This window comes from Helicoverpa armigera, chromosome 30 (assembly GCF_030705265.1).
Source record: "Helicoverpa armigera isolate CAAS_96S chromosome 30, ASM3070526v1, whole genome shotgun sequence".
Lineage (NCBI taxonomy): Eukaryota > Metazoa > Arthropoda > Insecta > Lepidoptera > Noctuidae > Helicoverpa > Helicoverpa armigera.
In genome coordinates this window covers 1,747,493-1,773,759 of record NC_087149.1, presented here as the reverse complement: position 1 = coordinate 1,773,759, position 26,267 = coordinate 1,747,493, and the positions used below count along the sequence as shown (strand labels likewise).

Below are 26,267 nucleotides of genomic sequence, written 5' to 3'. Positions count from 1 at the left end.
AGTGACATGACACCAACTGTAACACAGATGTATACGGGTCTCTTCCTGGTCATCCCGATACCCATCATAGGTACAGCTTAACACAATAAAAACAATAGTACCGCAGACTTTATACAGGTCTCTTCTTGATCACCCCGATGCCATCACACAGGCTAACGGGTCTTTTCTAAGTCACTCCGGTATCCATCATTGGTACAACTTAGCACAAAATGTTACCAAAAGTCTATAGTCTGATGCACAATTCAATCAAATGACGCAAAAACTGAAAAATTCTAACTTTAGGATATTGATGAGATCAGGTAACTAATAATTTTCAACTCTGGGATCAAACCTAGGTTCACGGTTTCTGCACTAATTAATAAGCACAGTGGGAGCGCAATCAACGAGACTGAAACTGCCTCTCAATAAATGTCGTAAGACAAATAACCTCAACATAAAACAAAAATGGATCGGTCTCACTGGGTTTCCACTCAACGCCTCAACGCGCATGACGATGCACACATCGCTATGGCGCGCAGTACAGCAAGGCTTTCGCGGACGTGAAGCCACGGAGATGCACGAGCACCAACACTCCTAACTCACGATAACACACGACACGTTGACACGCATGACACGTTGGGCTCCTGGCAGGCAGCTGGGATGCTCCGCAATAATTTTGTCGCCATATTGCACAATAACCACCGTCATTGTTGAAACATGAAAAAAAGACAAATTCGGTTAATTTTCTAGCATACCCTCAATAACTAACTTGACATGTAACAATGGAAAACGATACCATTACCATAACTATGGTTACCATACTTCTACCTTCGCTGAAATTCTTAATCAATTTTCTACTATAACCTTCATATTAAAATTCTGATGTCTCCTTATTTTGTTTTCTGCCTACTGGAAAACATGGTATTCAGCATGTGCCTATCGTGCACTCAGAAATCCAGAAAGTTTGTCTTCACGTGACGAATTTTCTCGAAACTAATCCACCATCGGCCGCCACACATCACTCCGAACGAGCACATCACTTTTTCACTTTTTGAACAATGGCATGGCAATCCTTAAGACATGTGGGCATTCGGATTGCATCCCACTTCTGATGTCGGATAGGCGAAACATCAGGATGGCACTATCGTCCGACATCAGCTAGGGTAATCGAGCAAAGAGATAACTCAAACAAACTCAAAAGTCAAACAAACTCAAAACTCAAACGTTTATTCAAATTAGTCAGAACAAAAGACAGCCCCCCAAAACGCCCGCCCTTCGCCACTTCCTATGTGTTTTGGCTAGGGAGAAGAAGTGGCGGCACAAACTCCCCAGCAACACATGTCTGTCTGTTAGGTTAGAAGAACCATTACAATTCAAAAATCACAAGACTACAATAACACTAGGTACACTACACGTAACGAAAGGCAGTTTCGAGATGTGTGCAACACGACGACTCAACGAAGACTGAGCTCCGCGGACGCCACGCCGACCACCACGACTCTGCCAAGCGCGCCAAAATGTTGTTTCACCGGAAACGCCACCAGATGGCGCTTGCGTCTCGTTTAGTGTCCGTACTATTGACCATCTCCGACATATAAAACATCATTAGATTTTTGAGCGCAATATTGTGATATGTAATACTTATGACCCCAATGTCTTAATGGGTCAGGTTTCAACAGTAGAAGGTATTGGGATGGGTAGGGCTAAGCTCAAGTGTCATCTGCATTGCGATGGTTGTAGAACAAAAATGTTTTAGTGTCAGTCCCCATTACTAAAACAGCAAATAAATCTTACTAACAAAACTTTATTAAATAACTATACACACTACTAAACTAAAAACAGAATTATTCCGCAGTTTTCAAATCCTCACTTTTGCCCGACAACTTCTGTGCTTCAAACATTAGCCTTAACTGTTCCGTAGCTGACATGGGCAATCTATTATTAGCTCCAAATGCTGGGTCAGGTAGCTCTGCAGTATTCAACTCGGGCAGCTTGTGTGTGAACGGAGTCCAAGGTCCCTGGACTGATGGATAGTCAGTGTACTGGTATTTACGGAGACGGGTGGTAGCGTTGTCACCTTGTTGGGTGCGTAGGACGTCGATCCATTTGGTTATTTCGGAGTGTGTTTTGTTTGACATGCTCATCCATACTCTGTCGCCGTTTACTGAAACAAGTTATATTAATTATTTTTTATCGCATCTATAATGTACATAAGGTAAAAAAAAATGCTTGCTATAATTATGGACTGTGATGAGCATAGCAAGATGAAGATGTTTTATGTAATTTCAGATTGTGTAAAGATCTTGGCAGTTGAGTAAAAAGTGACATTGTGTAAGTACTTATGTGAAGCAAAGTTATTTTATAACATTATTGAGATAGTCACACTTAATACTTAGCACACTACTGGGTTCACTTCGAAAAATAGCAAACTGCATACCGCCTAAAATACGTTTATTAATTTACAATTCACTTATTAAGTCACACTTAGAATACTTGATTGAGATATGGGGTACAGCCGCCGCTACTAACTTGAAACCACTTCAAACAATACAGAATAAACTCATTAAAATTCTATGGCATTATGATTACCTAACTTCTAGTAAAATAATATATAAAAAAACAAATATACTGAATCTCTCACAACTTTACACTTATTACACATGTATACTAGTAAAAAAAATTAGCGAAAATATCATACAGACAAATATAACATTAAACAAAAAAGTTACTACACATTATCTAAGGAATAACAACAAAATTGACTTAAGTAGACCGCGTACAAATTACGGTAAAAAAACGATAACATTTGAGGGCGCACAGCTGTTTAATAAGTTACCCGCAGAAATAAAGGACTGTGAAAATATTAATATCTTCAAAACTAAACTAAGAAAATATGTAAGCACGATATGAAAATAATAATAATTAATATTTTACTTCAGAAAGAAAATTATCATATTTAGATTACATTACAGTCACTAGCACAGAGAAAAAAAAATACTGTTATTAGAATGTACAGACTATTAGAAGGTCAATAATTGTTGATATTTTATATAAATTTTTAAATTTCTAATTGTTATAAATTGTTATTTAGCCTAAGTATTATGTAATTAAAAATGAATTTAAATTATAATGAATCATAATATCATAAAATTAAAAGCATGCGCCTGAGGTAAATGAAATAATGTTATGAAATGTAATTATCTATTTCTTATTGTAAATGAACTGTTAAGTTTTTATAAGAAATAAATTTCTTTAAACCGAAATACAGCCAAAGATATTCAAATGGCAGCATTACCCACCAATCTAACATGCCTTCCGAAACACGGAGGAACTTGTCATGACAAGATGCTATTACTTAGAGACTGACAGTGCCAAGCATTGGTTAACCTTATGATAGATAGACCTGTGTTTCTGCTACTTAGTATAAAGAATAACCATAAAGTTTTAACTTACAATACTCAGCAACTACAACAGGTCCTCTGTGTCTGCGAGGCTTCAAGTACACTACTACTCCGGGGTTCACTTTAGCAAAGTCCACAAGGTCTTGTTCAATGAAATCCCTGAAAAAATCATACATAAATCTTTACTGATATTGTTATATGGAAAAGTAACTCTGTCTGTATGTTGCGGATGCAGAGGCTACAGAACTAATTTGAACAGTAACCCAGGTCATAGGTTTATCTGCTTGCACAGAGTAAGTCCCACGAGATGAGAGCGTCCTGGTTCCTGGTTCTAAGCTATTTATATTAACCTACCAATTTTTGACAAATCGGTTCAGCCATGATTATATTATGAGACTGATTTTTTGTATATATAGAGGCTAATAGAAGAATAGTAGATTGCTAGTCCGCGACTCGTGAGTCTAAAAGAGAAATAGCACATGCATGTAGCATGCTATCAGAAAGAATTATCACTCATTATGAGTATTAACCCTACCTGGGGTGCTGGAGAACCCCACGGAACTTTATTTTGGATTTTTCACTTATTAATTATATTCACACAATTTTGCGTTTCAGTGTATTTTATCCTAGCGGTACCCGCTCTAGACCTATCAGTCGAGCGAAGTTCGCCGCTGCGTGTAGACGTATGTACTTGTGCTGTGGGGTGCCTGGTCACCCCAGTGTAGGGAAATCGATATTCTTATTTGAACATTTATTTAATTTAATAATATTATTTTTGGAGTAATTTATGCAATCTATGTAACCAGCCCCCCTAGCCAAATGCCATTTTAGGGTTTAGCGACAAGTTCACAAATTCCAACGAACTTTTCTCAAAGAATTGGGACTTGGGCTAATATATGAGCACTTAGAAAAACTCGTTTACAAACCCCAAGTTTGAGGAGGGATGTAAAGGAGGTAATTGCAGGTATCCTGAAAAAAGATGTGCCAGCAGCAAGGGCCATGCCTGTCCATCAAAAAAAAGGACGATGTGGAATGTGCCCCAGGAATAAAGACCGGAAATGCAAGACCAGGTGCAATAAGTGCCAAATCCCTATTTGCTTGGAGCTCCAACAAAAAGTGTGCCAAAAATGTTCTTGTTAATAAATGTTATTAATTTTATAAGTTGATTTGTGATCTCAATTGCCTAAGAAAGAAATATGATTATAAAACATTTCAACTATATGTTATTTTCCAAAAATAATCACATTTTTACTTTGGGGTACTCGAGCACCCCCTGTAGGAAAATAGGATGGTAAAATAGGTGTAGGGCTCTAGGGTTAAAGCTAAAGTAAACAGAATATAGTAATCTTTAAAACTATAGTTACCTCATTCCGCGACTAGAGCCATTAGATTTGCAGAATTTAAGCACAATTCGCTGTAACTGACACACATATCGGCCGACACCGTTCTGCAATGGTGCCCGGACAAACCCGGGCTTCAAGAACATGTTTTTCGCCGACATTTTTAGTGAATATTTTGTAAATTATTTGGTTTTATTTAGGTCTTTTAGTTTTGAGGTTATGTTGGGTTAAGAAGTGTTGTGACACATGACATTGACACATTTGACAAGTTGCGTTTCATTTCTACTGTGGCCACCGTTTAAAAAAAGCTGTAAACATTTTTGAATTCACTGAATATTTAGACTATACAAACAATTATTCATTTGCTGATTTTGATATAACTAAACCTTGAGCGTCTGTTGACAAGAAAATTATTTTCTTTACAAAAGATAGCAGGTAAGAATCTATGATCAGTATGAGACTTTCACAACTAAAGCGGGATATTCAAATATTATAATCTTATCATTAGCTCCTTAGAAAAAACATACACTCTAAGAAAAGTTGCATTGGTACGGTAGACCGCACATCAGTGGTAACTGTCATGCACCTTAACTCAATAGTAATAAGTACGATTTTCCTATAAAACTGTTACCACTGACCTGAAGTTGACTGTACTTGCCTGATCTGGAATCGAATCTGCTCACTCATACTATTGAGAGTTTGGTGTTTTACCTATTAGCCCACCACGACTCTTTAATTCTAATTTCATCTTATATTTTATTGTATAAGTTAACAAGACAATATTTCACCTAAGTATCTATCACGTTGTTTGTTTCAGGACCAAGACAAAGGCTAGTGTGACAAGTCACAAAATGAAACACCCCCATACTTTCAAAAAGTTTATTACAAAAATCATATAATATGTACACAGTCAACGATTAAATACAACTTCCATTTTATTCACGAGAATGCATTATAATTGCATATTAGTTCACGCACCATAGTCAACAGATTATAGTAATAATACAATAAAGATGCCTAGTCACTTGACGACATGAGGATAGATTAAAAAAGTCTAAGGGACTTATATTTTATTTTAGATTTTTTCTGTACTTAAGCCATTTTGGTATTTAATATAAAGTATAACCAGCAAAGAAAATTATTCTTTATTCTCATTAGTTTAAATTAAATTAATGAGAATAAAAAAATAATTTCTTTGGGCTGACCCAAAGAAATACCACATTTTACACCATATTTTAATCACCACATTTTTTGGCGGATAATAACTAAGTGTATAGGTAGGTATTTTGATTTATATTTTTTTGTATTTAATTAGTTGGTTAAACAGGTGTTATTTAATATCGGTATTTGTTGCGTTTACTTTTTCACACCGTGGAAAAATTATTAAGGTTTTGTCTGACTTTGCCTATTTTTGAGGCACAGATGAACGGAAAAACTAAAGAAAGGGAAAATGTTGGAATCAAACTTTTAAGGGCTTGGTTTAATTTATGCTAAGTGAAGTATTGAAAAAAAGGCAGACATTATTTTAGTAACACATCAATTCCTTTGTCAGAATGTTATATTACCTTAACAATAATAATGAGAAACATAAATACTTATTTATTATTGCACTTAGTTTTATATTTAGTATACTTTTATACCCTTTCTCTTCGGAGTCAGAGACGAATTAGCAAAAGAGTATAAAGTATTACGAGTGTACTCATTTTAGTCAGTAGAATGAGTTGATAGAGCCATTGTGAAAAAAAATCATGATTTGTTCTTTACATGATTTATTTAAATGTTATGCCCGTAAATTACTTACATATGAAAAGCAATATTTGAAATGGTCTTAATTGAAGTCACAATAACTGTTTCTACCAACTAACTCTTACTGAACCCAGCGAGAGTTATTTACTCTAGTAAAACTAATAGTTAAAATACACATTGGCTGCAAGCTTGCTTTTTTCAAACAGATTTTTTACAAGTTATGTTCATATTATATTATTTCTTTGAAAATGTCTGCTGATGTACGATAAAAAACTGACTAAAATTATTTACGATGAGTTGCAGCATTTAACTATAACGATAACCGAACCATTGTCAGTAGTCAAATCGTCGATGTGAGCAATGCGCGGCAAGTATACGGCTGGTTATGGTTTGGTTATCGTTATAGTTAAATGGTGCAAAGGATCTTATTAATGTTTTTACTCAGACAATTACTCAGACAATGTGCATTGAGAACTATCAATAATATTATTCTTTATTCCTCTCTTCCAATTGTTTTATTCTAACTGGCACTTGGACCGCTGGTAAGTCAACGCTTTTGGCCCGGCGGCGGCCATTTTGAATTTCTACGGGCGTTAGGCGCGCGAACGTGGCTTCGGGTAACATCGAGTGTTTCCGGACTGGCTCGGGAGTTTGAAGAGTCCCACCTGTGAATGACAGAGATAGAAGTCAGTTTTTTTTTGGATTTTGGTAGCTTGGAGAGCGGTGATAGAGCGGTGCCAGTAATATTGTAAAATTATATGTATTCATGGAAGTTTATTCCCTTTTCACACAAAAATTACTGTATGGATTTTGGTGAAACTTTACTAAGATTAATCAGTTTCATCATTTATTAATTAACTAAATTCCTCTGAAATGTGGGTTCTTAATCAGACAAGAAAAGACAATCTTGGAAATTGTCTTAATAAAAAATGGTAAGTCTGTTCGTGTATGGGACTCTTTCATTAAAGCCGCTCTCATACCGCTTAAAAATAATTATTAATACTAAAAATCAAACATTTAAGTGTCTATTTGTCATCTATGTACACGACTATTTAACAATATTCATTTAAAAGTTATAAAGAGATAGATAAGCAGAGAATTTAGGCCAAGAAATTGTGCTCGCTTTCAGTTAATTTTGAAAATTTAAACGTCGCCTTTAAAGTAAATAACTAAAAATTATTCACACCAGAATTGAGCGAAGTAGGTACGCGAAGTATAGACAGTATATCAACCTTCCTTAATATGTCAAATTTCTTCAATAGATTTTCAACCTTATCACAATAGTGGAAGGTTAACATTCGATTGGTAAAATTTGACAGATTCAGGCCTGTACTTTAAAATATTTTGACATAAAAAAAGTTTATGGTTTGACGGTACAGAATCGTCAATGTCATTTCGACAAATTCTGGCGCGAAAACCAAACTAATTTAACAAGACGTCGTTAATTTAAAACTATGTTTTTTAATGAGATTATTTACAACATATATAGTATTACGAGTATAAAGTATTACGAGTGTACTCATTTTAGTCAGTAGAATGAGTTGATAGAGCCATTGTGAAAAAAAATCATGATTTGTTCTTTACATGATTTATTTAAATGTTATGCCCGTAAATTACTTACATATGAAAAGCAATATTTGAAATGGTCTTAATTGAAGTCACAATAACTGTTTCTACCAACTAACTCTTACTGAACCCAGCGAGAGTTATTTACTCTAGTAAAACTAATAGTTAAAATACACATTGGCTGCAAGCTTGCTTTTTTCAAACAGATTTTTTACAAGTTATGTTCATATTATATTATTTCTTTGAAAATGTCTGCTGATGTACGATAAAAAACTGACTAAAATTATTTACGATGAGTTGCACCATTTAACTATAACGATAACCGAACCATTTTCAGTAGTCAAATCGCCGATGTGAGCAATGCGCGGCAAGTATACGGCTGGTTATGGTTTGGTTATCGTTATAGTTAAATGGTGCAAATCATTCTTAATATCTTCACGCTTAATAAAAACGTTCGTTTGCTTACCTAGAAACAAACTTAAAAGTAGTAAAATCTATCTAAACACAAAAATATTTAAACCTGTGTGCTTTTTAGAAGCTGTTTTCGGCTGGGACAGGACAGACAATAAAAAAGGTCTCTTTGTCTAAAATAAGAGACGAAATTGTATTTAGAAAATTTTAATAAATAAAACACCATTTTTAGCACAAATGTTAGGCTTCAAAATTTTCTCGACTCCATCCGACCAAGAAATTTTAAATTAAACTGGTGACCAAAATTAACATAATAAAGAAAAAAAATCTTTAGTAATATAATACAGAGGATACATTATTTTTGTTTGTACATGTAACCTAAAGGATCTGAAACTACAGAACCTAGTTGGAAAATTCTTTCACTGTTGGGAAGCTACTCTTACCGAGTAACATAGGCTATATTTTACCCCGGTACCAGTGCAAGCCCTCACAGGACGAGGGTGAAACCGCGGGAAAACGGCCATTTTAAATAATATAGGAAAACATTATGACAATATTGATAAGGAATAAGGAATAAGGACCAGAGGGCTGGCTTATTCTTTGGACAAAGAATTAGCATTGCCATTCAACGTGGCAATGCAGCCAGTCTTCTGGGCACGTTTCCGGAGGACAGTGATGCGGAGGAATACTTCGACGCCTGATCGATGCTCTTTTATATTATGTTTTATGTTTATATTATATACATTCTTGTATATAGTATTTTATTTTTAGTTTTGTATAAAGATAAGTAGTTTAAGTTTGTATATATGATAAGGAATAGTTTTTTATCGAGCTGCCACTCGTTAAACACATTGTTCGAGTGGTCTCCAATCATATTTACAAGAATTTAACTACCTTTTAAGATGCCACCACCAAATACTTTACCATAAAGGCAGAGTCGAGTTTGTACAACGTATAGTTAGGTTTACAAGAAACATACCTTTAAGACAACATTATGAGTAGTTCCAATACCTTTGGTTAACACGGCACCTGAGTTTATAGATAGAGCTGGGCATATTTTGATATAGATATTAATGAAACTAGTGTGTAACAGGCAAACACATTAAATATTCCTAAACTAGAGGTAGATAAAAGAGCACAGAGCACAAGTTATACATGACTTTTAATTAAGGCGGGAGAGCTTTACTTGTGTGTGCAAAGGACAATGGGCAGATTGGTATACCCCACCAATAGCAATGTCATATATATCATTGGATAGGCCTTTTTATGTAGAACAATATTTACTATGACAGCTTTGCTGAAATGTTTGTCCGTTCTGAGATATAGATCAAAAACTGTGCAAAAGTTAGAACTAAGTAATCTATTGATAACTCAAGTTTTCAAAGGAAAATCTAAGAACTACTAAGTGTAAGTCTTGTATGAAAGAAAATCAGATTACAGTATTGATTAGCATCAGTTTTAAGATTGTTTGTTATCTATATCTCAGAACGGACAAGCAATAGAACAAAGCTGTCATAGTAAATGTTGTTCCAGTTAAAAAGACCTATCCAATGATATGTATGACTTTCCTATTGGTGCGGTTTCTCACTACGCCCAACATCCAGTTGGTACAATAAAAGGTTGAAATGCTACATAATAGTAACAATTATGGATCCTAACGGGCACAGTAGTACTTACAAGACTTAAAGTTATTAGTACTTATTTATTCACAAAATATTTACATTAATTGAAAATAAAATAAACTTATATATATATACAACTTAAAACTAATACAGGGCATCAAAAAATTGCTCCTCATCGCTGTCACTGGGTAATGTACCCAAAAGACTGGCAGCATTGCCATTTAGTACTTAGATTTTCCTTTAAAAACTTGAGGTATCAATAGATTACTTAGTTCTAACTTTTGCACAGTTTTTGATCTATATCTCAGAACGGACAAACATTTCAGCAAAGCTGTCATAGTAAATATTGTTCTACATAAAAAGGCCTATCCAATGATATATATGACATTCCTATTGGTGAGGTATACCAGGTCCCATATATTTGTGCCCATTGTCCTTTAATGCACAAAACATCTATACTAAATTACGTAGATAAGTTTCTAGTGAAATTACTGGATAGTTGTGAGCTATGTACAAAAGAAGTCTAATATCGCTAGTGTGCTTTTGGTGATAAATGCACATATCTTCTTTTCTCTTGAGACCTTCATTCAGCAGTTGGGTTTGTCAAAAGGCTTGATCTTAAATATGAAAGCCTATATTTTAACCTGGTCATTATGACATTCTACTAACAAACTACTGACCAACATCATGACATGTCTTTAGTTAGACTATTGGATCTAACTACTATTGGAAGGTCTATGTGGATTTTGATCAATGGAAAACCTGGATTACCAATAATTATGAAATTTTACTATCATGTCTTTTTAAATAAAATCAAATTATGCCCACCACTACGCAACACAGGGTGTTTATTCCCGAACATTCCACACACTATAGCCACAAAAGTGCTCACCTATATACAGGGTGACATACCCTTGCGCCGGGGCTCCGCTGGCGTCTCCTCGGGGGGCGCAGTCTCGCAGCCGTCAGCCCTAGTGCGAGCACCTAGTTTTGGAGTGCTAGGAGAGAAAGAGTGCGTGAGATAGTGTTTTAAGCTCGTGCATTTAATGTAAGAACCCGGGTTTCACTGGTTACCGATAAAATGTCATCGTCTCCCGAGTCTTTTCCCAACTATGATGGGTTCGGCTTCCAGTCTAACCCGATGTAGCTGAGTACCAGTGTGCCACAAGAAGCGACTGCCTATCTGACCTCCTCAACCCAGTTACCCGAGCAATTCAGTACCCCTTGGTAAGACTGGTGTCAGACTTACTGGTTTCTGTCAGTTATCTGATAGTTATGACTATCTACCAGATAAAGGCTGCTTTAAACTGCCAGATATTGCTATCCGAGACATGTGAAGCTAAAAGTTATAGTTTATCTGTCAGGTGAGTTCCTGATAGGATATCTGGGACTTTATCAGTAACCGGTGAAACTAGTATCTACACCAATTAAAAGAGTTGAAGACCAAAACCATTTACGGTGATTTGCACCATTTACCAAAAAGTTATCGGACGTTGCCTGCGTAACTGCTACTTTGTTGTCGCTCCGCTAATGTATTTTGAAATCAGTGCATAAACTTATAAAAAGTGCTGGTGATAGTGTTAACCTGGTAGAAGGTGTCCACTGCTATAAACTTGTGCTAATAATTTTGTGCTATAGTGTAATTTTTTAGAAATAATAGACAAAATAATCATACACTATTTATCCAGCCTACCGACAGTTGTTTTATATCTGTGCGTGGTGCTAAAACGCGTAAGCGCCGCGTCTTGCACGGCGCTTATGACATTCTTCTCGCGAACTCTGTTGAACGGACGGTGCTGCGGCCTTTATTAGTGTGCTTTTGGTTTTGCTTACCACTATTACTGCCAACTTACTTTTGTTCGAAACTGTGGGAGGGTCTTTATTGCTGTGCTGTTTTTAATTACCGAAAATAAATAAAGGATATGGCTTCATCAATACAATCGTGGGGCTGTTGTACCAGCGATCGTTTGCAATTGGAAGATGACAAAGAATTTATAAATTGTATGAAATGCAAAAGGTCTTTTCATTTTGCCTGTCTGTCTATGCCTGAAATCCCTATTGAGGAGGAGGCTTACTACAAGTGGAATTGTTCGGGTTGCACAAATGCCATTTCTAATGCTTCTAAGACCGCTAAACCGAACAGGAATGTTTCTACTACAAGAGGAAACAAAAGAATGGCATTGAATTCGCCACCTCAGACCGCAGCAATTACGGCTGAAGATGTGCGTACTATAGTGCAAGAGGTGGTCGAATCTGAGTTCACTGCCATGCTCCAAAAACTTAATAGCACCATAATCAGCGTTGTCATCAAGGAATTGGCGCCTATTAAGAATGAGATCCGGGAGTTGACGTCATCGTTAACATTTCACACGAAGGAATTCGAAGAACTTCAAACAGGACATAAATTACTAGAAAGAACGGTTAAGGACTTATCTGAACAAAATTCCAAGTTAAATATGTTAGTGACGGACCTAAGTCACCGGGTCAATTACATGGAGCAACAGACTCGTTCCAACAACCTCGAAATTCAGTGTCTTCCTGAAAACAAACATGAGAACCTATACAATGTCGTGAAGCAGCTGGGAGCTGTTGTGGGATGCAGCCTGAATGACAGCGACATTCATCACTGTACTCGTGTTGCCAAACAGCAAGCCGGAAACAACCGTCCCAGATCCATCGTTGTTCAGCTTGCCTCTCCAAGGACTCGCGATACTCTCCTGGCCTCAGTAATAAATCATAACAAAAACAAGAAGGTTAACTCAGAGAAACTCAATACTGCGGATCTGGGCATTGCTGGCGATAAAACACCGGTATTTGTAGTTGAACATCTTTCGCCGGCTAACAAAATGCTACATGCAGCCACTCGACAAAAAGCTAAAGACAAAGGGTATAAATTTGTCTGGGTGAGAAACAGCAGGATTTTTGTTCGTAAAACCACCGAAGACGAACATATTTTGATAAAGAACCTAGATTCCCTAACTAAGTTAGTATAGTTTTGAAAGAGAATCTTATTCGTTTTTAAGTACAAAATGCATGCTCCTGTGAAATTTAAAATGTGAACAATTCGATAGCTTAAATATATACTATCAGAACTGCAGAGGATTGCGAACAAAAACGAATATGATTTTCCGTAATGTGTGTATTAATTACTATGACGTTATAATTCTTACTGAAACCTGGCTTAACAGTTCCATACACAGCAATGAATTATTCGATGACAGATATACGGTCCACAGGAGAGATAGAGAGACCTGCCAACTTGCCGGTAAAGAAGGTGGGGGAGTTCTAATAGCAGCCAAAAAGATATTTAATCCTAAACGATCAGAACATTTTGAGAGTGGATGTGAGGATGTCTGGGTTACTTTGGATCTTCCTTCTAACGAATGCTTTCGTCGAATAACTTTCTGCGCTGTATACTTGCCACCACCAGTACGCATGTCTCAGCTGGATTGTTTTCTGGATAATTGTAACAATGTATTGGAACAACTAAACGATTCATGTACATGTATTATAGGTGATTTCAATTTGGGCTGTATAGATTGGAAACTTGACAGTAATTTGAATAAAAGTCAAAAACTGAGTAATACTTGTGAAGCTCTGCTGGACTTTACTTATGTTAACAAGCTGAATCAATGTAATAATGTATATAATGCCTCCTCACGCGTACTAGATCTTGTTTTAACTGACTATCCATTGTGTAATGTAGAAAAAAGTATTGGCACCTTATGTAATATAGATCTGTATCATCCGCCTTTGAACATAAACATTCGTCTTAAAAAAGTAGCCAAACTTCCATATAATATCACATATGAGTTACGTGATTTCCATAAAGCTAGCTACGTAAATATAAAAAAATACCTAATGGAACAGGACTGGGAGGAATTATTTGAGGCGAAGCATGACGTCAATGATATGTTGCTGGCATTTTATACCATCATCAATGATGCCATCCAAAGATTTATCCCTGTTAAAAAACCCAAAAATAGTAGATACCCCCCATGGTTTAACAAAACTCTCATTAAAATGTTAAATACCAAAAATAAGATAAGAAAAAGATATAATACTTACCATAACCCATTGGACAGGGTTGAGCTGAAGATAATTAACAAACGTTGTGATTCACTTGCTATGACTTGCTATAACAATTATTTGAAAAACCTTGAAGAAGCTTTGGTCAACAATCCTAAATCATTTTGGACCTATGTTAAAACTAAGCGGGGTGGATCTAGCTCGTATCCTTTATCTATGACGGATGGTACAGCTACATCATCAGATGGAACACAGATATGTGAGTTTTTTGCCTCTTACTTCTCTTCCGTATATAGTCCTACTGAAACCAGGTGCAGAACTTATGACACTACTAGTTTTAATAATATTCAAGATAGTAGCATGGCCTTGCACATTCCATTTATCGACGGTGAAGCGTTATATAAAAAACTAAAAAGTTTAGACCGCAACAAGGGTGCTGGCCCAGATGGCATTCCACCAGTATTCATATATGAATGTGCGAATGAGCTGGTCATACCTTTGTTGCGTATTTTTAACAGATCTTTGTCTACCGGAACCTTCCCGTCAATGTGGAAGGAAGCGAAAGTTATCCCCATCCATAAATCCGACAAAGAGAACTTAGTTTCGAACTACAGACCGATTTCAATTTTATCAACCTTTGGCAAAATCTTTGAGTCTATGATCTGCCCCCATTTTCAAAACCATCTCAAAATTTTCCTAAGTGAGGAGCAACATGGTTTTGTGGAATCCCGATCGACTAATACCAATCTGGTGCTTTTTACTGAGCTATTAACGACAGCAATAGACTCTGGATACCAAGCTAATGTTATATACACGGACTTCAGCAAAGCGTTTGATCGGGTTTCGCATAAAATTCTCATTTCCAAGTTAAAAAGGTATGGTGTTTCTGAAACACTACTGTCATGGCTCAAGTCATATCTCGAAAATAGAAGTTTTTTCGTAGTTGTTAATGGTTTTCGATCAACCGTTAGAAATATATCTTCGGGCGTGCCACAAGGTTCCCATATGGGGCCGGTACTATTCAACTTTTTTATTAATGATATTCCGAACTGCTTTCGCCACTGTCATATTTTTATGTTTGCCGACGACCTAAAATTCCTCAAAATAGTTAAATCAGAACACGACGCTTCCGAATTACAAAGTGATTTGGACGCACTGGTAACCTGGTGCCAAACAAACCAGATGCTACTAAACCCTGGCAAATGTTACCACATTAAATTTACTAGGAAACATCAACCCATTGCCCGAGATTATTACATTGAAGGAGAAAAACTAAAAGAACTGGACGCTATAAGGGACCTTGGTGTTATATTTGATCGGAAGCTAACTTTCGCCCCACACATAGATAATATAGTAAAAAAGTCCTCTAAAATTTTAGGTTTTGTTATCAGAAACACAAAACAATTTAGAAACTACAAAACAAAAATAATTTTATATAACAGTTTGATTCGAAGCATATTAGAATATTGTAGCGTAGTTTGGCGGCCACACTATGCTACTCACTCATTGCGTATTGAACGTATCCAAAAACGATTCTTAGGGCACTTGGCCTTTGTTAATGGTTTATCTAGAAAAATACGCTCATATAAGGATAGGCTAAAGTATTTTAATATGGTTACCCTAGACAAACGCAGACGTCTGAATGACGCAATGTTTGTTTGCAAGGTTTTGGCCTATAAAATTGACTGTCCGCCATTATTGAAAAAAATCGGCTTCCGTGCCCCCTCGAGAATTCCTCGCAGTCCTATAACACCACTATGTCCTCCGCAGAGAAGAACTGTTCTGGGTGCAAATTCTCCCTACGCGAGGTTTTGCGGGGTTGTTAACAGCTGCAGTGACCGTATCGACCTCCACTTTGATGGATTGGGAAAATTGAAAGCCAGCTTTCACAAGTATCTCCCCGATCACTGAGCTCCTTTCCCTTCCCGCATTGTCTCGCTGGGAAGGATTTGTTATAAAATTGTTATCTTAGAGTACCTAGTGTTTAATTTCTTTAATTTATCTTGTTATCTTTTTATATACCTATAAGTATTTAAAATTGTAAGTTACGGCAACGATTTGTGTGCATGCAGTGTTTACCTGTAAGTGGTTGTTACACTTTACTCTTATTTGTTGCTTGTTTCTTTGTTTGTGTCAGTGTATACAATTGTTGGTAAACCAAAATAAATAAAATAAATAAAAAAATTTAGCAATAACGATAACCGAACCATCTGTCAAATCGCCGATGTGAGCAATGCGCGGCAAGTATACGGCTGGTTATGGTTATAATAAAATGGTGCAATGATAAATTAGCCGTGAAATTGCCGAATGGTGCAACCCGTCCAGTGCAAGTCCAGTTCAGAGTGCAAACCACTACCTGTACTTATATCAAATCTAAGTAAAACCATTGATTCGATTAGAAACCGCATTCCCCCACCATGCGTTTTAACACTCTTCGTTACTTTCTATTTTACAGAATTCATCATCATCTTATCCCAATTTTATTTGGGGTCGCAAAATAGTGAGTGAGTAATCATTCCTACATTTGCATTTAGGTACTCCGTGCATATACCAAAAAGTGTTGGTTATGCCCTAATAATGGCGTCCTGAGTGATTGTCGGACACGGCGCGGCTGTTCTCATATAAGGAGATAAGCCAACTGCACAGGACATATTGAGTGTGGTGCACAAGCATTTGCGCAGACAAAGATGCACTCTCTATCCCTTCACTCTCATAACGCGATGGAACGACAATCGGACACCGGAGAGAGATAAGGTGGAACTCACATTATCTCTCCAATGTACAGGTGAATCAATCACCAATTTCCAGACTCCATGGTGCTATGACACCAATGAGGCAGTCTATAGGTCGGTAAAACTAGTAATTAATACTAAGTAAATATACTAACTTCTGCTCGAACAGTATCTTGGTGAGCCTGGCGACTTCGCCCCTCAGCTGGTGGAGCTCTTTATCCTTAGCTTTGGAGTCCTGCTCGGCGGCGCGCTCCCGAGCCGTCAGGCGGGCTCGAATGTCGTCGAAACTGTGAGGATATGATGGATAAAATGGATTTATTTGGGTTAAAGTATAAATATGTGTCGTGTTATTGAGAAAAAGTACGAGAAAAAAATGACTTTTTTACGTAGTTAAAATGCCGAAATACATAAATGAAAAATGACATAATTTTTAATCAATTTAAAAAAGGAGGAGAGGAGGTAGTTCTCAATTTTTCGAAAGATTTTGTTTTTCTAACATGAGGTAATTAATTATTTTAGTTGCAAAATGAAAAATTCGATTCCTTTTTAAAACAAAACATTTGATTCCTTCTAATCTCAGTAATTTAGATTAGATAATATGATGAATGAAAAAAAAATTACTACTGCTGTTTTGGTGCCTTATTTTGCTATTGTTCTCACAAAATACATAACATTTATATTCAAAGTTAACACCAAAAGTATTAACTATCACATTTTATTATTTAGCTTATTAAATATACTTACAGTTTCCTCAAACAAGCGCATTTCCTCGTGAGATGCTCAATCTGGTCCCTCGACGCATTCTCCACCTGCTTAATCTTGGTAGCATCTTCTGATCTCTTCTCTCTCAACTCCTTCTCCCTCGCCAGGGCCTCTCTATCGTTAGTCGGTTAAGGAAAGACAGTTAAATTGTGTAAAAAATAATAATTTATATGCATGGCCGATTGTTGGTGCGTTCACCCTAAATTATGTGTGGTATTGCCGATAATTGGCGTTGTTACCCTATGTGCTGCCAGTTTTTGTTTTAGTTTTAAAGGAAATTAATAGGTATGTAAAAAAAGGGTAACTCAAATACTGAAATGTGTATTTAGAAAAATCAAAGTTAAATTATGATTAAGTAAAAACTTCAAAATTGTTAAGTAGTTTAGTAAAAGGGTTTTTTTTTTGTTCTGTTAAATATTTTACCTGGCAACAATAGTTAAGGTGTTTTTTATTAGGCTGATAGGTACTGTCCCACTGCTAGACAGAGACCTATTCTCTCTCTATCCGAAGTGATATACAGAAATTGTATTATTATCTGTCTAGCCTTTTCCCAACTATGTTGGTCAAAAAGTGTCAATGTATGTATGTCTAGACTGCAATAATCAACATTAACTATAATATTTTTTTCAATACCTTTATTTCACACAAAATAATTTTCGAAATATAGTATAAAAATATAAAAAGATGAACAAGTAAACATTGAAATAATGAATGATAACAATTTGAGCAAATTATGAAGTCGAAAATGATTTTCATATTAAAAATGAAAACATAAAATTATGATTTTTTGAACATGACTAGATTATGATAAAAATGCTGGATAATATATTATATGATGAAATGTATGTGTGATGTGTTAGATCAGTCCAATTGGCAGTATTTTATATTAATAAAGAAACATAAAGATTATTATAGAAAGAATATGTCAAGAGTCTTTTAGGTGTAACTGGAAACCAATCTAAATAATGTCTTGGTGTTCGACATCTTATTAGGTAGAAAGATAGATTTTTATCAATAGACAAGGTTATATAATAAAAAAACCCATTTAAAACTTGTGAGATGCAATACATAGACACACACACAAGTTTTAATTTTCTTAACAATATTATTTCGAGCGTGACTTCCAGTTGCATCTACAAGCTTCTGGGTTGGTATACAATTTTATACTTAAATCAATTTATTGATTTACAAAACAAGAACACCTTTGTAGGAGAAAATTAATGAATAACATATTTTTATGGAAGTAATTTTATAATGTAAGAATATTATTTCCTTTAAATAAGTTCAGATTCGTAAATTAAACCCCGATACACTAAACTTGGTTTTATCGCAGCGACTTGTGACACCCTAGCGTTTCATGGCGACAAAAACTAGTATTTTGACAATATTGTAAAGGTGCTGTTGTTTTTCCGACTCTTTGGTTAAGCTTTAAAATAACATATTAACATCAATACATCCTATAAAAAAGATTCCACTACGTTGATTGAACTTACTCTATATTTGTTTGTAACTTTCTAAAAATTAAATAAAACTCCTTTGTGAATTTAGTTTTCATAAAATTGTGATATCTTTCTAAGTATATTATCTTGGACACCAATTGCCGATAAAAAGGTGAAGGAAAATATCTTGAGGAAACCTAGTCTGAAATCAGCAACCCGCATTGTATTAAAAAGGCAGTAACAGTGATATCTTCGATATTTTCTTTTAAAAAATATGGCTTCAAAGTCACTTTGCTATGGCATTCACTAATCTCGGGAACTTTAGAACGATTTGAAAAATTCTTTCAGAGTTGGAAAGCTAAACTCTTCCCGAGTAACATAGGCTATATTTTATCCCCGTTACGGACAGTAGTTCCCACAGTACCACTAACGGAAGTTATACAAACAAATATGAAGCAAGTGATTCCAAAATCTAATATCGTAGCATCCGTTTAGCCCTCTTCAGCAGCCTGGCTAGGATCACCACGATGAGAGCTATGGAAGTGGTGATGAATGTCGTCCGCAGAGTACAGCCTGCCCACGCGCATAGGAGAAGCATGATGATGGCAACACTGTGCGAGAAAGAGACTTACGTACTATCGACAAATGACATGACAGGACATTCTTTTGTCAAGGATTTTTTTGGATATATTAAAACAGCGTTAAAGGAAGGATTTAATCAATTATAAATCTAAGATTGGAACGTTATAAAATATCATTGAATTTCTCATACATTTTTACAATGCCTAAAATGAGTAGACAACTGCTAAGCGTACTTATATTCAACTTATATCCCAATTCCTTTGTAATTAAAACACAATTTTTAGCGTTATTTGTTCCTTAAAAACTAATAAGTAGCTAGGCATTGAAAGCGGTTCATATTACAATCGACGAATCTTGGGGGCCTAAAGTTAGCTGAGTAGCTGCGCAGTAGACAAATTATGTTGCAAAAAGATCTGCTATCTACGATCTACGCAGTCTTACAGACTTCAGACTTTTTAAGATATGCATAGAATATGTTGTATCTCACGAAAGCGGTTGAACTATATCTGGTTGTGTAAATATGACATACACATTGTCTTTGTATGCGTAAGCTCGGGAGCACTCAGTAGTGGTCGAGTCGCCGAGTCATAGAAAGACACTATGTATAAACATTCACGCACACAAGTATTGCTCATCCGCTTTCGTGAAATAAAACATTTCTTACGTCGATGATCTTACTTCAATTTTATTGAAATACTGCCTTTTGGACATCGATGTTTTACAATTTTGTAAATAATTTATTTGTGTCTGGTGTACCTATGAATATGTTTCTTTATTGGAAGATGTCTTTCATCAAATAAAGCAGATGATTAATATTTTTTGATGACCTCATTAGATTCTGTTTTCTGTTCAACATATATGTAAGTAGAACGACTAATTTGGGAGGTCTTATGAATATTTTTCTAAAATAATTGATTTACAGATTTAGAACCTACAAATTAGGTTTTTTTTTTCACGGTAGAAAAACAGAACAATGAGGTGTTATAATTAACGAAAATAGAGACATCTTCCAATGAATTGATGAGATATAGTGTGTTTAAATAATAACTAGAGTTATTGACCATGAAATATAAATTAATGGTAGTTATCACTCCATGGGCGAATTTTGACATGCGATCATGGTAGCCAAATTTGTCCAAAAGACTATATTTCAATAAAATTAGTGTTAAAAGTAATTAGTTCTAAAAAAATAAGGTTTTTTGGGAACAAATTTCGCTACCAATTGTGTTTGGTTGAATAAATTAATGATTACTTTTCAAATGAGGGACAATTTTGACCCGTGTTCAAAGAGTGGAGATAGAAATAATTCATTTTGTGTGACAGATTTTACAAGGCTTAAATGATCCTATTATTACGAGTAAAAACATAGAATATAAGTAACTTTAAAACATTAAAAACACAATCTATTATCACATTTAAAATCTATACAACTTTTGAACACGAGTCTTCTAATTAGGTAACTAATGCAAACAAGCATGTAACAAAGTCATCTATATAGACGAGGCTTAAAATTTTAATGAAATCACTAATAAATGATCACTAACCTTAATTCCTGCTCTGTTACTGCCAATGTCCTGCCACAAGCAGCTGCTTTGACTGCCAAGTGGTCATATTCACTTGATTGCGACTGCAATTGTGACTTTAATTCTGTAATAGGGATTTGGTGAAATCTAATCAGTAAGTCTGGTAAGTAATAGTTTTTATTGCATTGCTTTATGGTAAAAATTAAAAGAAAACAACATTTTTATATATCATATATTAATTATTATATTATGTTTAATGACATAATGTAAATTGAATGGATGTATGATAAAACTTAACATATCGAATCAAATGAAATGAAATCCAATGAAATCAAATCACTTTTATTTGTTATCACAGGTATGAGGTTACAAGTTTTATTTTATAAGTTAGGTACAGATTGCTATGCATATCTTATTATCTTATTACAATTTTCTCTAGGCTGTGTTGAAACCAATTTGACTGCCAGCCACTGTTCGCACCAGACAGTTCGCATCTAACCGACAATACGCTGCGTGCTAACATTTGGCGGCTGACAGTCAGTTTGGTTTGAACACAGTCTAATAAATGAATAATGAAAAAAATGAATTATATTATTAGTATGACACTAGCACAAGAGAATACATAATATTATCCATACTTGAACTACGTTAGACATTATAAAACTTATAAATAGCGACAACATTTTTAAAATTATTGCAATATCTGTGAATCTGAAATTTAAAAACACTTAAAGTGTATCTATTATCTGGTTACGTATCCTATTATTTATATCATATCTCATAACATCTTAAGTCTCTTGAAAATGATTATAAGCTTCAAAAGTCTAAAACACTTACCAGCTATTTCTTCTATCAATTCCTTCTCTCGTTTCACTCTTTCTTCCTCTCCCTCCTGTCTGCACTCCGTCTTCATTCTCGCGAGACAATTCTCTTTGTCTTCCATAAATTGTTCCCATTGGTCATCTGGATTTTATTAAAATTGACTTTAATTATCTAGGCTTTATTACAAGGAGCTTGAGGTTAAGTAGTAGGTATCATAATAACGGACTATTAAAAGTTTAACTTAAGTCAAGCTGAACTATGCAAGCTTACTTCTTCAATCTCTGTCATAGTAAGTTACTGTTACAGACACTGGTTTTGGAAAGCATGTTATTAAGGATATGTACTTATTTGAAAATGGACAAAAACCAAAAAGTTTGACACCAGATTTTTAATATTAGTTAAATAACAAAAAGTATGAAACCAGTCTTATGCGTAGTCTTTATCCATAGCTGTGTTGAGGAGGTCTGACAGATAGTCGCTACATATAACACTGGTACTCAACTTAGACTTGAAGCCGACTACCTAGTAGTACGAAGGCTAGACTTTGATAAATTAAAGAACTTTGACTTACCCATCTCCTGTCGATGTTGTTCTTTAAGCTTATTGACCTGTTCCATTCGTTCGGCTATGAGCTTCATTCTGGTAGATTCTAGAAGATTCTTAGCTTCATCTGCGGCGCTGGCTGCTTGTTCTTCTACTGTTTTTAGCTTTTCTGACCATTCTTCTATTAGACTCTCTGTGGAAGTAAAATTATTCGTATTATTGTTTTTGTCCGCGTCTTCATCCTAAAAGTCTTCCATAATTATTATTTCAATATGATAAAAATGTGTTTTTTTTAATCAAAATTAATTATTTTTTGCTATTTCCGTAGTAAAATATTTTTTCAAGAACCGGACTGGTTATTCGTCCACATATTTACCGGACTTTTAGTAAAACAGGATTGTGAAAATATCTTGGTTTTGACATAATAAGATAACACATTTCTGAAATGTCATGCTAAGCAATGGACCGACATGTATGTTTATTTTTTGGAATTCGATGGAGTCTCGCCAATATGACTACCAGGAGCTCATAACTTGACAGTACCTTTCTCCTTCTCAAACGCTCGCTCATCTCCTCAACCTTGTTAGCGTACGTGATATCAGCCTTGTCCAACAAATGTCTCAGTTGCATGATGTCCCTACTTGCCCAGTATCGAAGCAATTTAAATGCAAAATCTTTAAGACTTACTATTAGACCAGCTAGATGATGCTCCAATATATCTCTCTTAAAATTGACGCTTATTACTACGAAAGATTTTCTACGACAGTTAACCAAAAGTACTAGGCTATCATAAACCTAAGAAGCTTACACGTACCTTTCTCCTTCTCAAAACGCTCGCTCATCTCCTCAATCTTGTTGGCGTACGTGATATCAGCCTTGTCCAGCATATGTCTGAGCTGCATGATGTCCCAGTCCGCCTTGCTGTGGGCTTCAGCTATCGCGTGCTCGAACTGGCTTTCCTTGGTCGCTAGCACTTCTTTTAGGTTTTCGAACTGGAAGAGAAGTTTTATATTTTCATAGGGTACATAAAATTGGTAGATGGATTTGGTTTCGTTTTCTGCAGTCAAAGTATTGAGTCTCTGTATTAGATTAGAACAATCTCAAAGTTAGTAGACACCCTTCCTATAAGTAACTTCTAGAACCTACTTATCAAGATTTCTGGTGTTTTTATCGAGGGCAGGAGTCTGAGCTTGCATTAGAGGGATTCTTAAGAGTCAATAGCACAGATAGTTGTTTGTGTAGACGGTAGTTTAAACGGTATAATTAGGAATTGTCATGAAACCTACTTCTTGTCCAACCTTTTTTGATAATTAATTGTTTCAGGAACATAAGTATAAAATGTATACCTACAGGTTAAAGGAAACACACACACACAGGCTACAGGAAATTGCAGGTTGAAAATGATTAACTTTTAAGAATTGAGAGACTGTATTCCTTAACACTAAACACTTACCCTAGTAGTAACTTCTCTCAGCTTCCTATCAGCATTCCTAGCATCCTGCTCAGCTTCAGCCCGCAGCTGCGCGAGCGCGGCGCGCGTGCGCTCGGCGTGCGCGCGCTCGAGCGCGGCGCGGGAGGACGCGGCGGCTGACTGCTGTTCCGCGCGGAGACTGTCCACGGTCTTGGAGTGTTGCTGTTCTAGGCGTTGGACTTCCTAAAGTCAAAAAGAAAAGGAAAAATAAATTTGAAATTACACAAAATGTTCTTCATCTTCTTCATCAGCTTTTTTATCGTCCCATTGCTGGGCACAGGCCTTCTTACATACAGAGAAGGGTTGAGCGTTAATTACCACAAAGTGACACAAGTATTATATGAGGTCAAATTATACACAGTTTAATGAAACTTGGCAGTATAAATATAGTTTATAACATCAGAATTACATATATCTACATATATAGGACAGTTTTTATCAATGTGCAAAAAATTGTTTTCTCTGAAAATGAGTGAAACCGCTAGTGGAAGTTAATACCTCGAAGATTTTGTTTTAGCCGATAAATGGGCGGACTAAAATGACAATATTTTTCCAAATCAGATCAGTAGTTTATGAGATCAGCGTGTTCAAGCAAACACGCAAGCTATACAATATTTAGTTAAGTATAAACTTTTTTACCTATTAATTAACACTACTAACCTTCCTATGCCTCTCCTCCTTCTCCTTGCCACTAACAGTCTCTCTCTCCAACAGCTCCTTCAGTCGATGAACCTCTAACTTCAAGGCCTCCTCTCTCGTCTCCACTCTCTGGAGTTGCAGCGTGAGTGACTGTACCGAGCGCTGCTGCTCTGTGACTACTCCTCGAAGCTGTTGGAGTTCTGCTACTTGAGCTGGTGAGGGTTTCGGGTCTGACTTTAGCTGTTCGACTGTTGCTGTTAGCTGGGGAGAAATGGAGGAAATACATAAAAAGTGCTTTAAAAACAAAACTTCACAAAACGATGAAAGGGACAAAAAAAAAGTCGGTGTCTGCAGTTCTGTCGACTGTGTTTGTTTTGCCGAGTCCTAGAGTTGTCTAATAAGGTATTATTTTGAGGCTTTCAGTGTTTTGTGTGCTGTGTGTGGCTTCGATTCCAGATCAGACAAGAACTAATGCAATTTTGTAATACTTTCTAAGTACATAAGAGGGCACTATAACGGTAGTCCCGCCTGTCATTTGAAGATCAATTGCAGTTGTTTCGGGTCGTGAAAAGTCAGTAGGCCGGACAAGAAATTATGATGATGCTTTTCCCTCCCAATCTTAGCCTACCTCTTTATTTTGCTTGTCAGCGTCTCTGGCCTTCTTCTCGAGCTCCCTCATCTTCCACTCGCAGTCTGCCAGCATGCGCTCTGCTCGGGCGGCGGCTTGTGATCGGGCTGCTTCGTGTGCTGCCCGCCATTTTGATGTGCAGGCCTCTGCTGCTGCTAGGGCCTGAAAATGTAAGGTAATTTTAGAGATTCGAGAAAATTTGGAATATGAGGGGTAGTTGTTTAGGCACGTGGACGTGGACCTATTAGGGTTAAGCTATAACGGAGTTAGGATCACCTATGCCTTAAGTAAATTATTTATACTTTACTTCAGTGGTTGTTGTTCTGCTACAAGTAGAAATGAAGATGATAGGCTGGTAACTCACACTAGATGATCGAGAGTTATGTAGCTTTGAACTTTGTAAAGAGAGTTTCATACCTACAGCCGACTGGTCGAAAATATACATAACGATTGTATGTGCCTTGGGAGTTAAGAGTGCTTATATTCTTTGCTATATAAAAGAGCTACAGCGACCGGCATAACGTCAAGTTCTCGCCAAAATCTCCTATGTGACAAATAAATATTCGCCACAAAATCTCCCATATGCTCAACGCAACGTTGTGAGGTACCAGGCTATCATAAACATAAGAAGCTCACCTCCTGCGCTTTCTGTTCCTGTACTATCTTCTCCTGCTCTAACCTCTCCTTGTCTCGCTCTAACGCCAGCACTCGAGACTCGAGCTCGGCTCGCTGGCCCAGAGCGTCTTCCAACTCCGCCCTGAGCTGACGTATTGATTCATCTGGAATTTGCAGTCATGAGAAGAAATAATATAATAGGTGATTTGGTCTTCCAAGCCGATTAACGGCAAATGCGGCTGTTCTCATATAAGGAAATCGGCCAGCCACGCAGGACATATCATAGTGCACTCACTATTCCTACACAGTCATAAGCCGATGGGACGACAATCCGATGATGTACATCTGCCTCTAATATCAAAGATGGATTTGAATATTCTATTTTTAAAGCGATTTAGGTTAGTTAATTTAGATGAG

At 36.2% G+C, this 26,267-nt stretch overlaps 2 protein-coding genes across 6 annotated transcripts in view; both read right to left on the bottom strand.

Annotated features, from left to right (window-relative positions):
* Positions 1-1,765: 1,765 nt before the first annotated feature.
* Positions 1,766-4,989, bottom strand: LOC110380108 (large ribosomal subunit protein mL43). Its single transcript, XM_064043067.1, has 3 exons — positions 4,745-4,989; positions 3,433-3,539; positions 1,766-2,143 (listed from the first exon to the last, which is right to left on the bottom strand). Exons 1-3 carry the CDS (start codon positions 4,879-4,881, stop codon positions 1,824-1,826), a joined length of 564 nt encoding a protein of 187 aa, XP_063899137.1. The 5' UTR covers positions 4,882-4,989; the 3' UTR covers positions 1,766-1,823.
* Positions 4,990-5,585: 596 nt separating this feature from the next.
* Positions 5,586-26,267, bottom strand: part of LOC110380103 (uncharacterized protein) — a 48,008-nt gene continuing 27,326 nt past the window's right edge. For 2 of the 5 annotated variants that reach the window (XM_064042899.1, XM_064042900.1), the window contains exons 5-16: positions 25,872-26,014; positions 25,236-25,397; positions 24,629-24,868; positions 23,951-24,151; positions 23,312-23,489; positions 22,526-22,690; positions 21,970-22,095; positions 21,154-21,256; positions 17,571-17,702; positions 16,982-17,113; positions 10,978-11,063; positions 5,586-7,131 (exon numbers count right to left, since the gene is read on the bottom strand). In XM_064042899.1, the coding sequence (XP_063898969.1) occupies positions 6,953-7,131; positions 10,978-11,063; positions 16,982-17,113; positions 17,571-17,702; positions 21,154-21,256; positions 21,970-22,095; positions 22,526-22,690; positions 23,312-23,489; positions 23,951-24,151; positions 24,629-24,868; positions 25,236-25,397; positions 25,872-26,014 (1,847 nt within the window). In that variant the 3' untranslated portion in view covers positions 5,586-6,952. Of the gene's footprint in view, positions 7,132-10,957; positions 11,064-16,981; positions 17,114-17,570; positions 17,703-19,213; positions 19,639-21,153; positions 21,257-21,969; positions 22,096-22,525; positions 22,691-23,311; positions 23,490-23,950; positions 24,152-24,628; positions 24,869-25,235; positions 25,398-25,871; positions 26,015-26,267 lie in introns of those variants that run through there. The other 3 variants (XM_064042902.1, XM_064042901.1, XM_064042903.1) reach the window with 3 other exon arrangements.

Bases quoted from the DNA above. Each gene is read 5' to 3' on its own strand.
- LOC110380108 (XM_064043067.1), bottom strand. From the start codon at position 4,881: ATGTCGGCGAAAAACATGTTCTTGAAGCCCGGGTTTGTCCGGGCACCA. The intron at 3,540-4,744 runs GTAACTATAGTT...TGATTTTTTCAG, and splicing joins GGCTCTAGTCGCGGAATGAG to GGATTTCATTGAACAAGACC. The intron at 2,144-3,432 runs GTAAGTTAAAAC...AACTTGTTTCAG, and splicing joins TGTTGTAGTTGCTGAGTATT to TAAACGGCGACAGAGTATGG.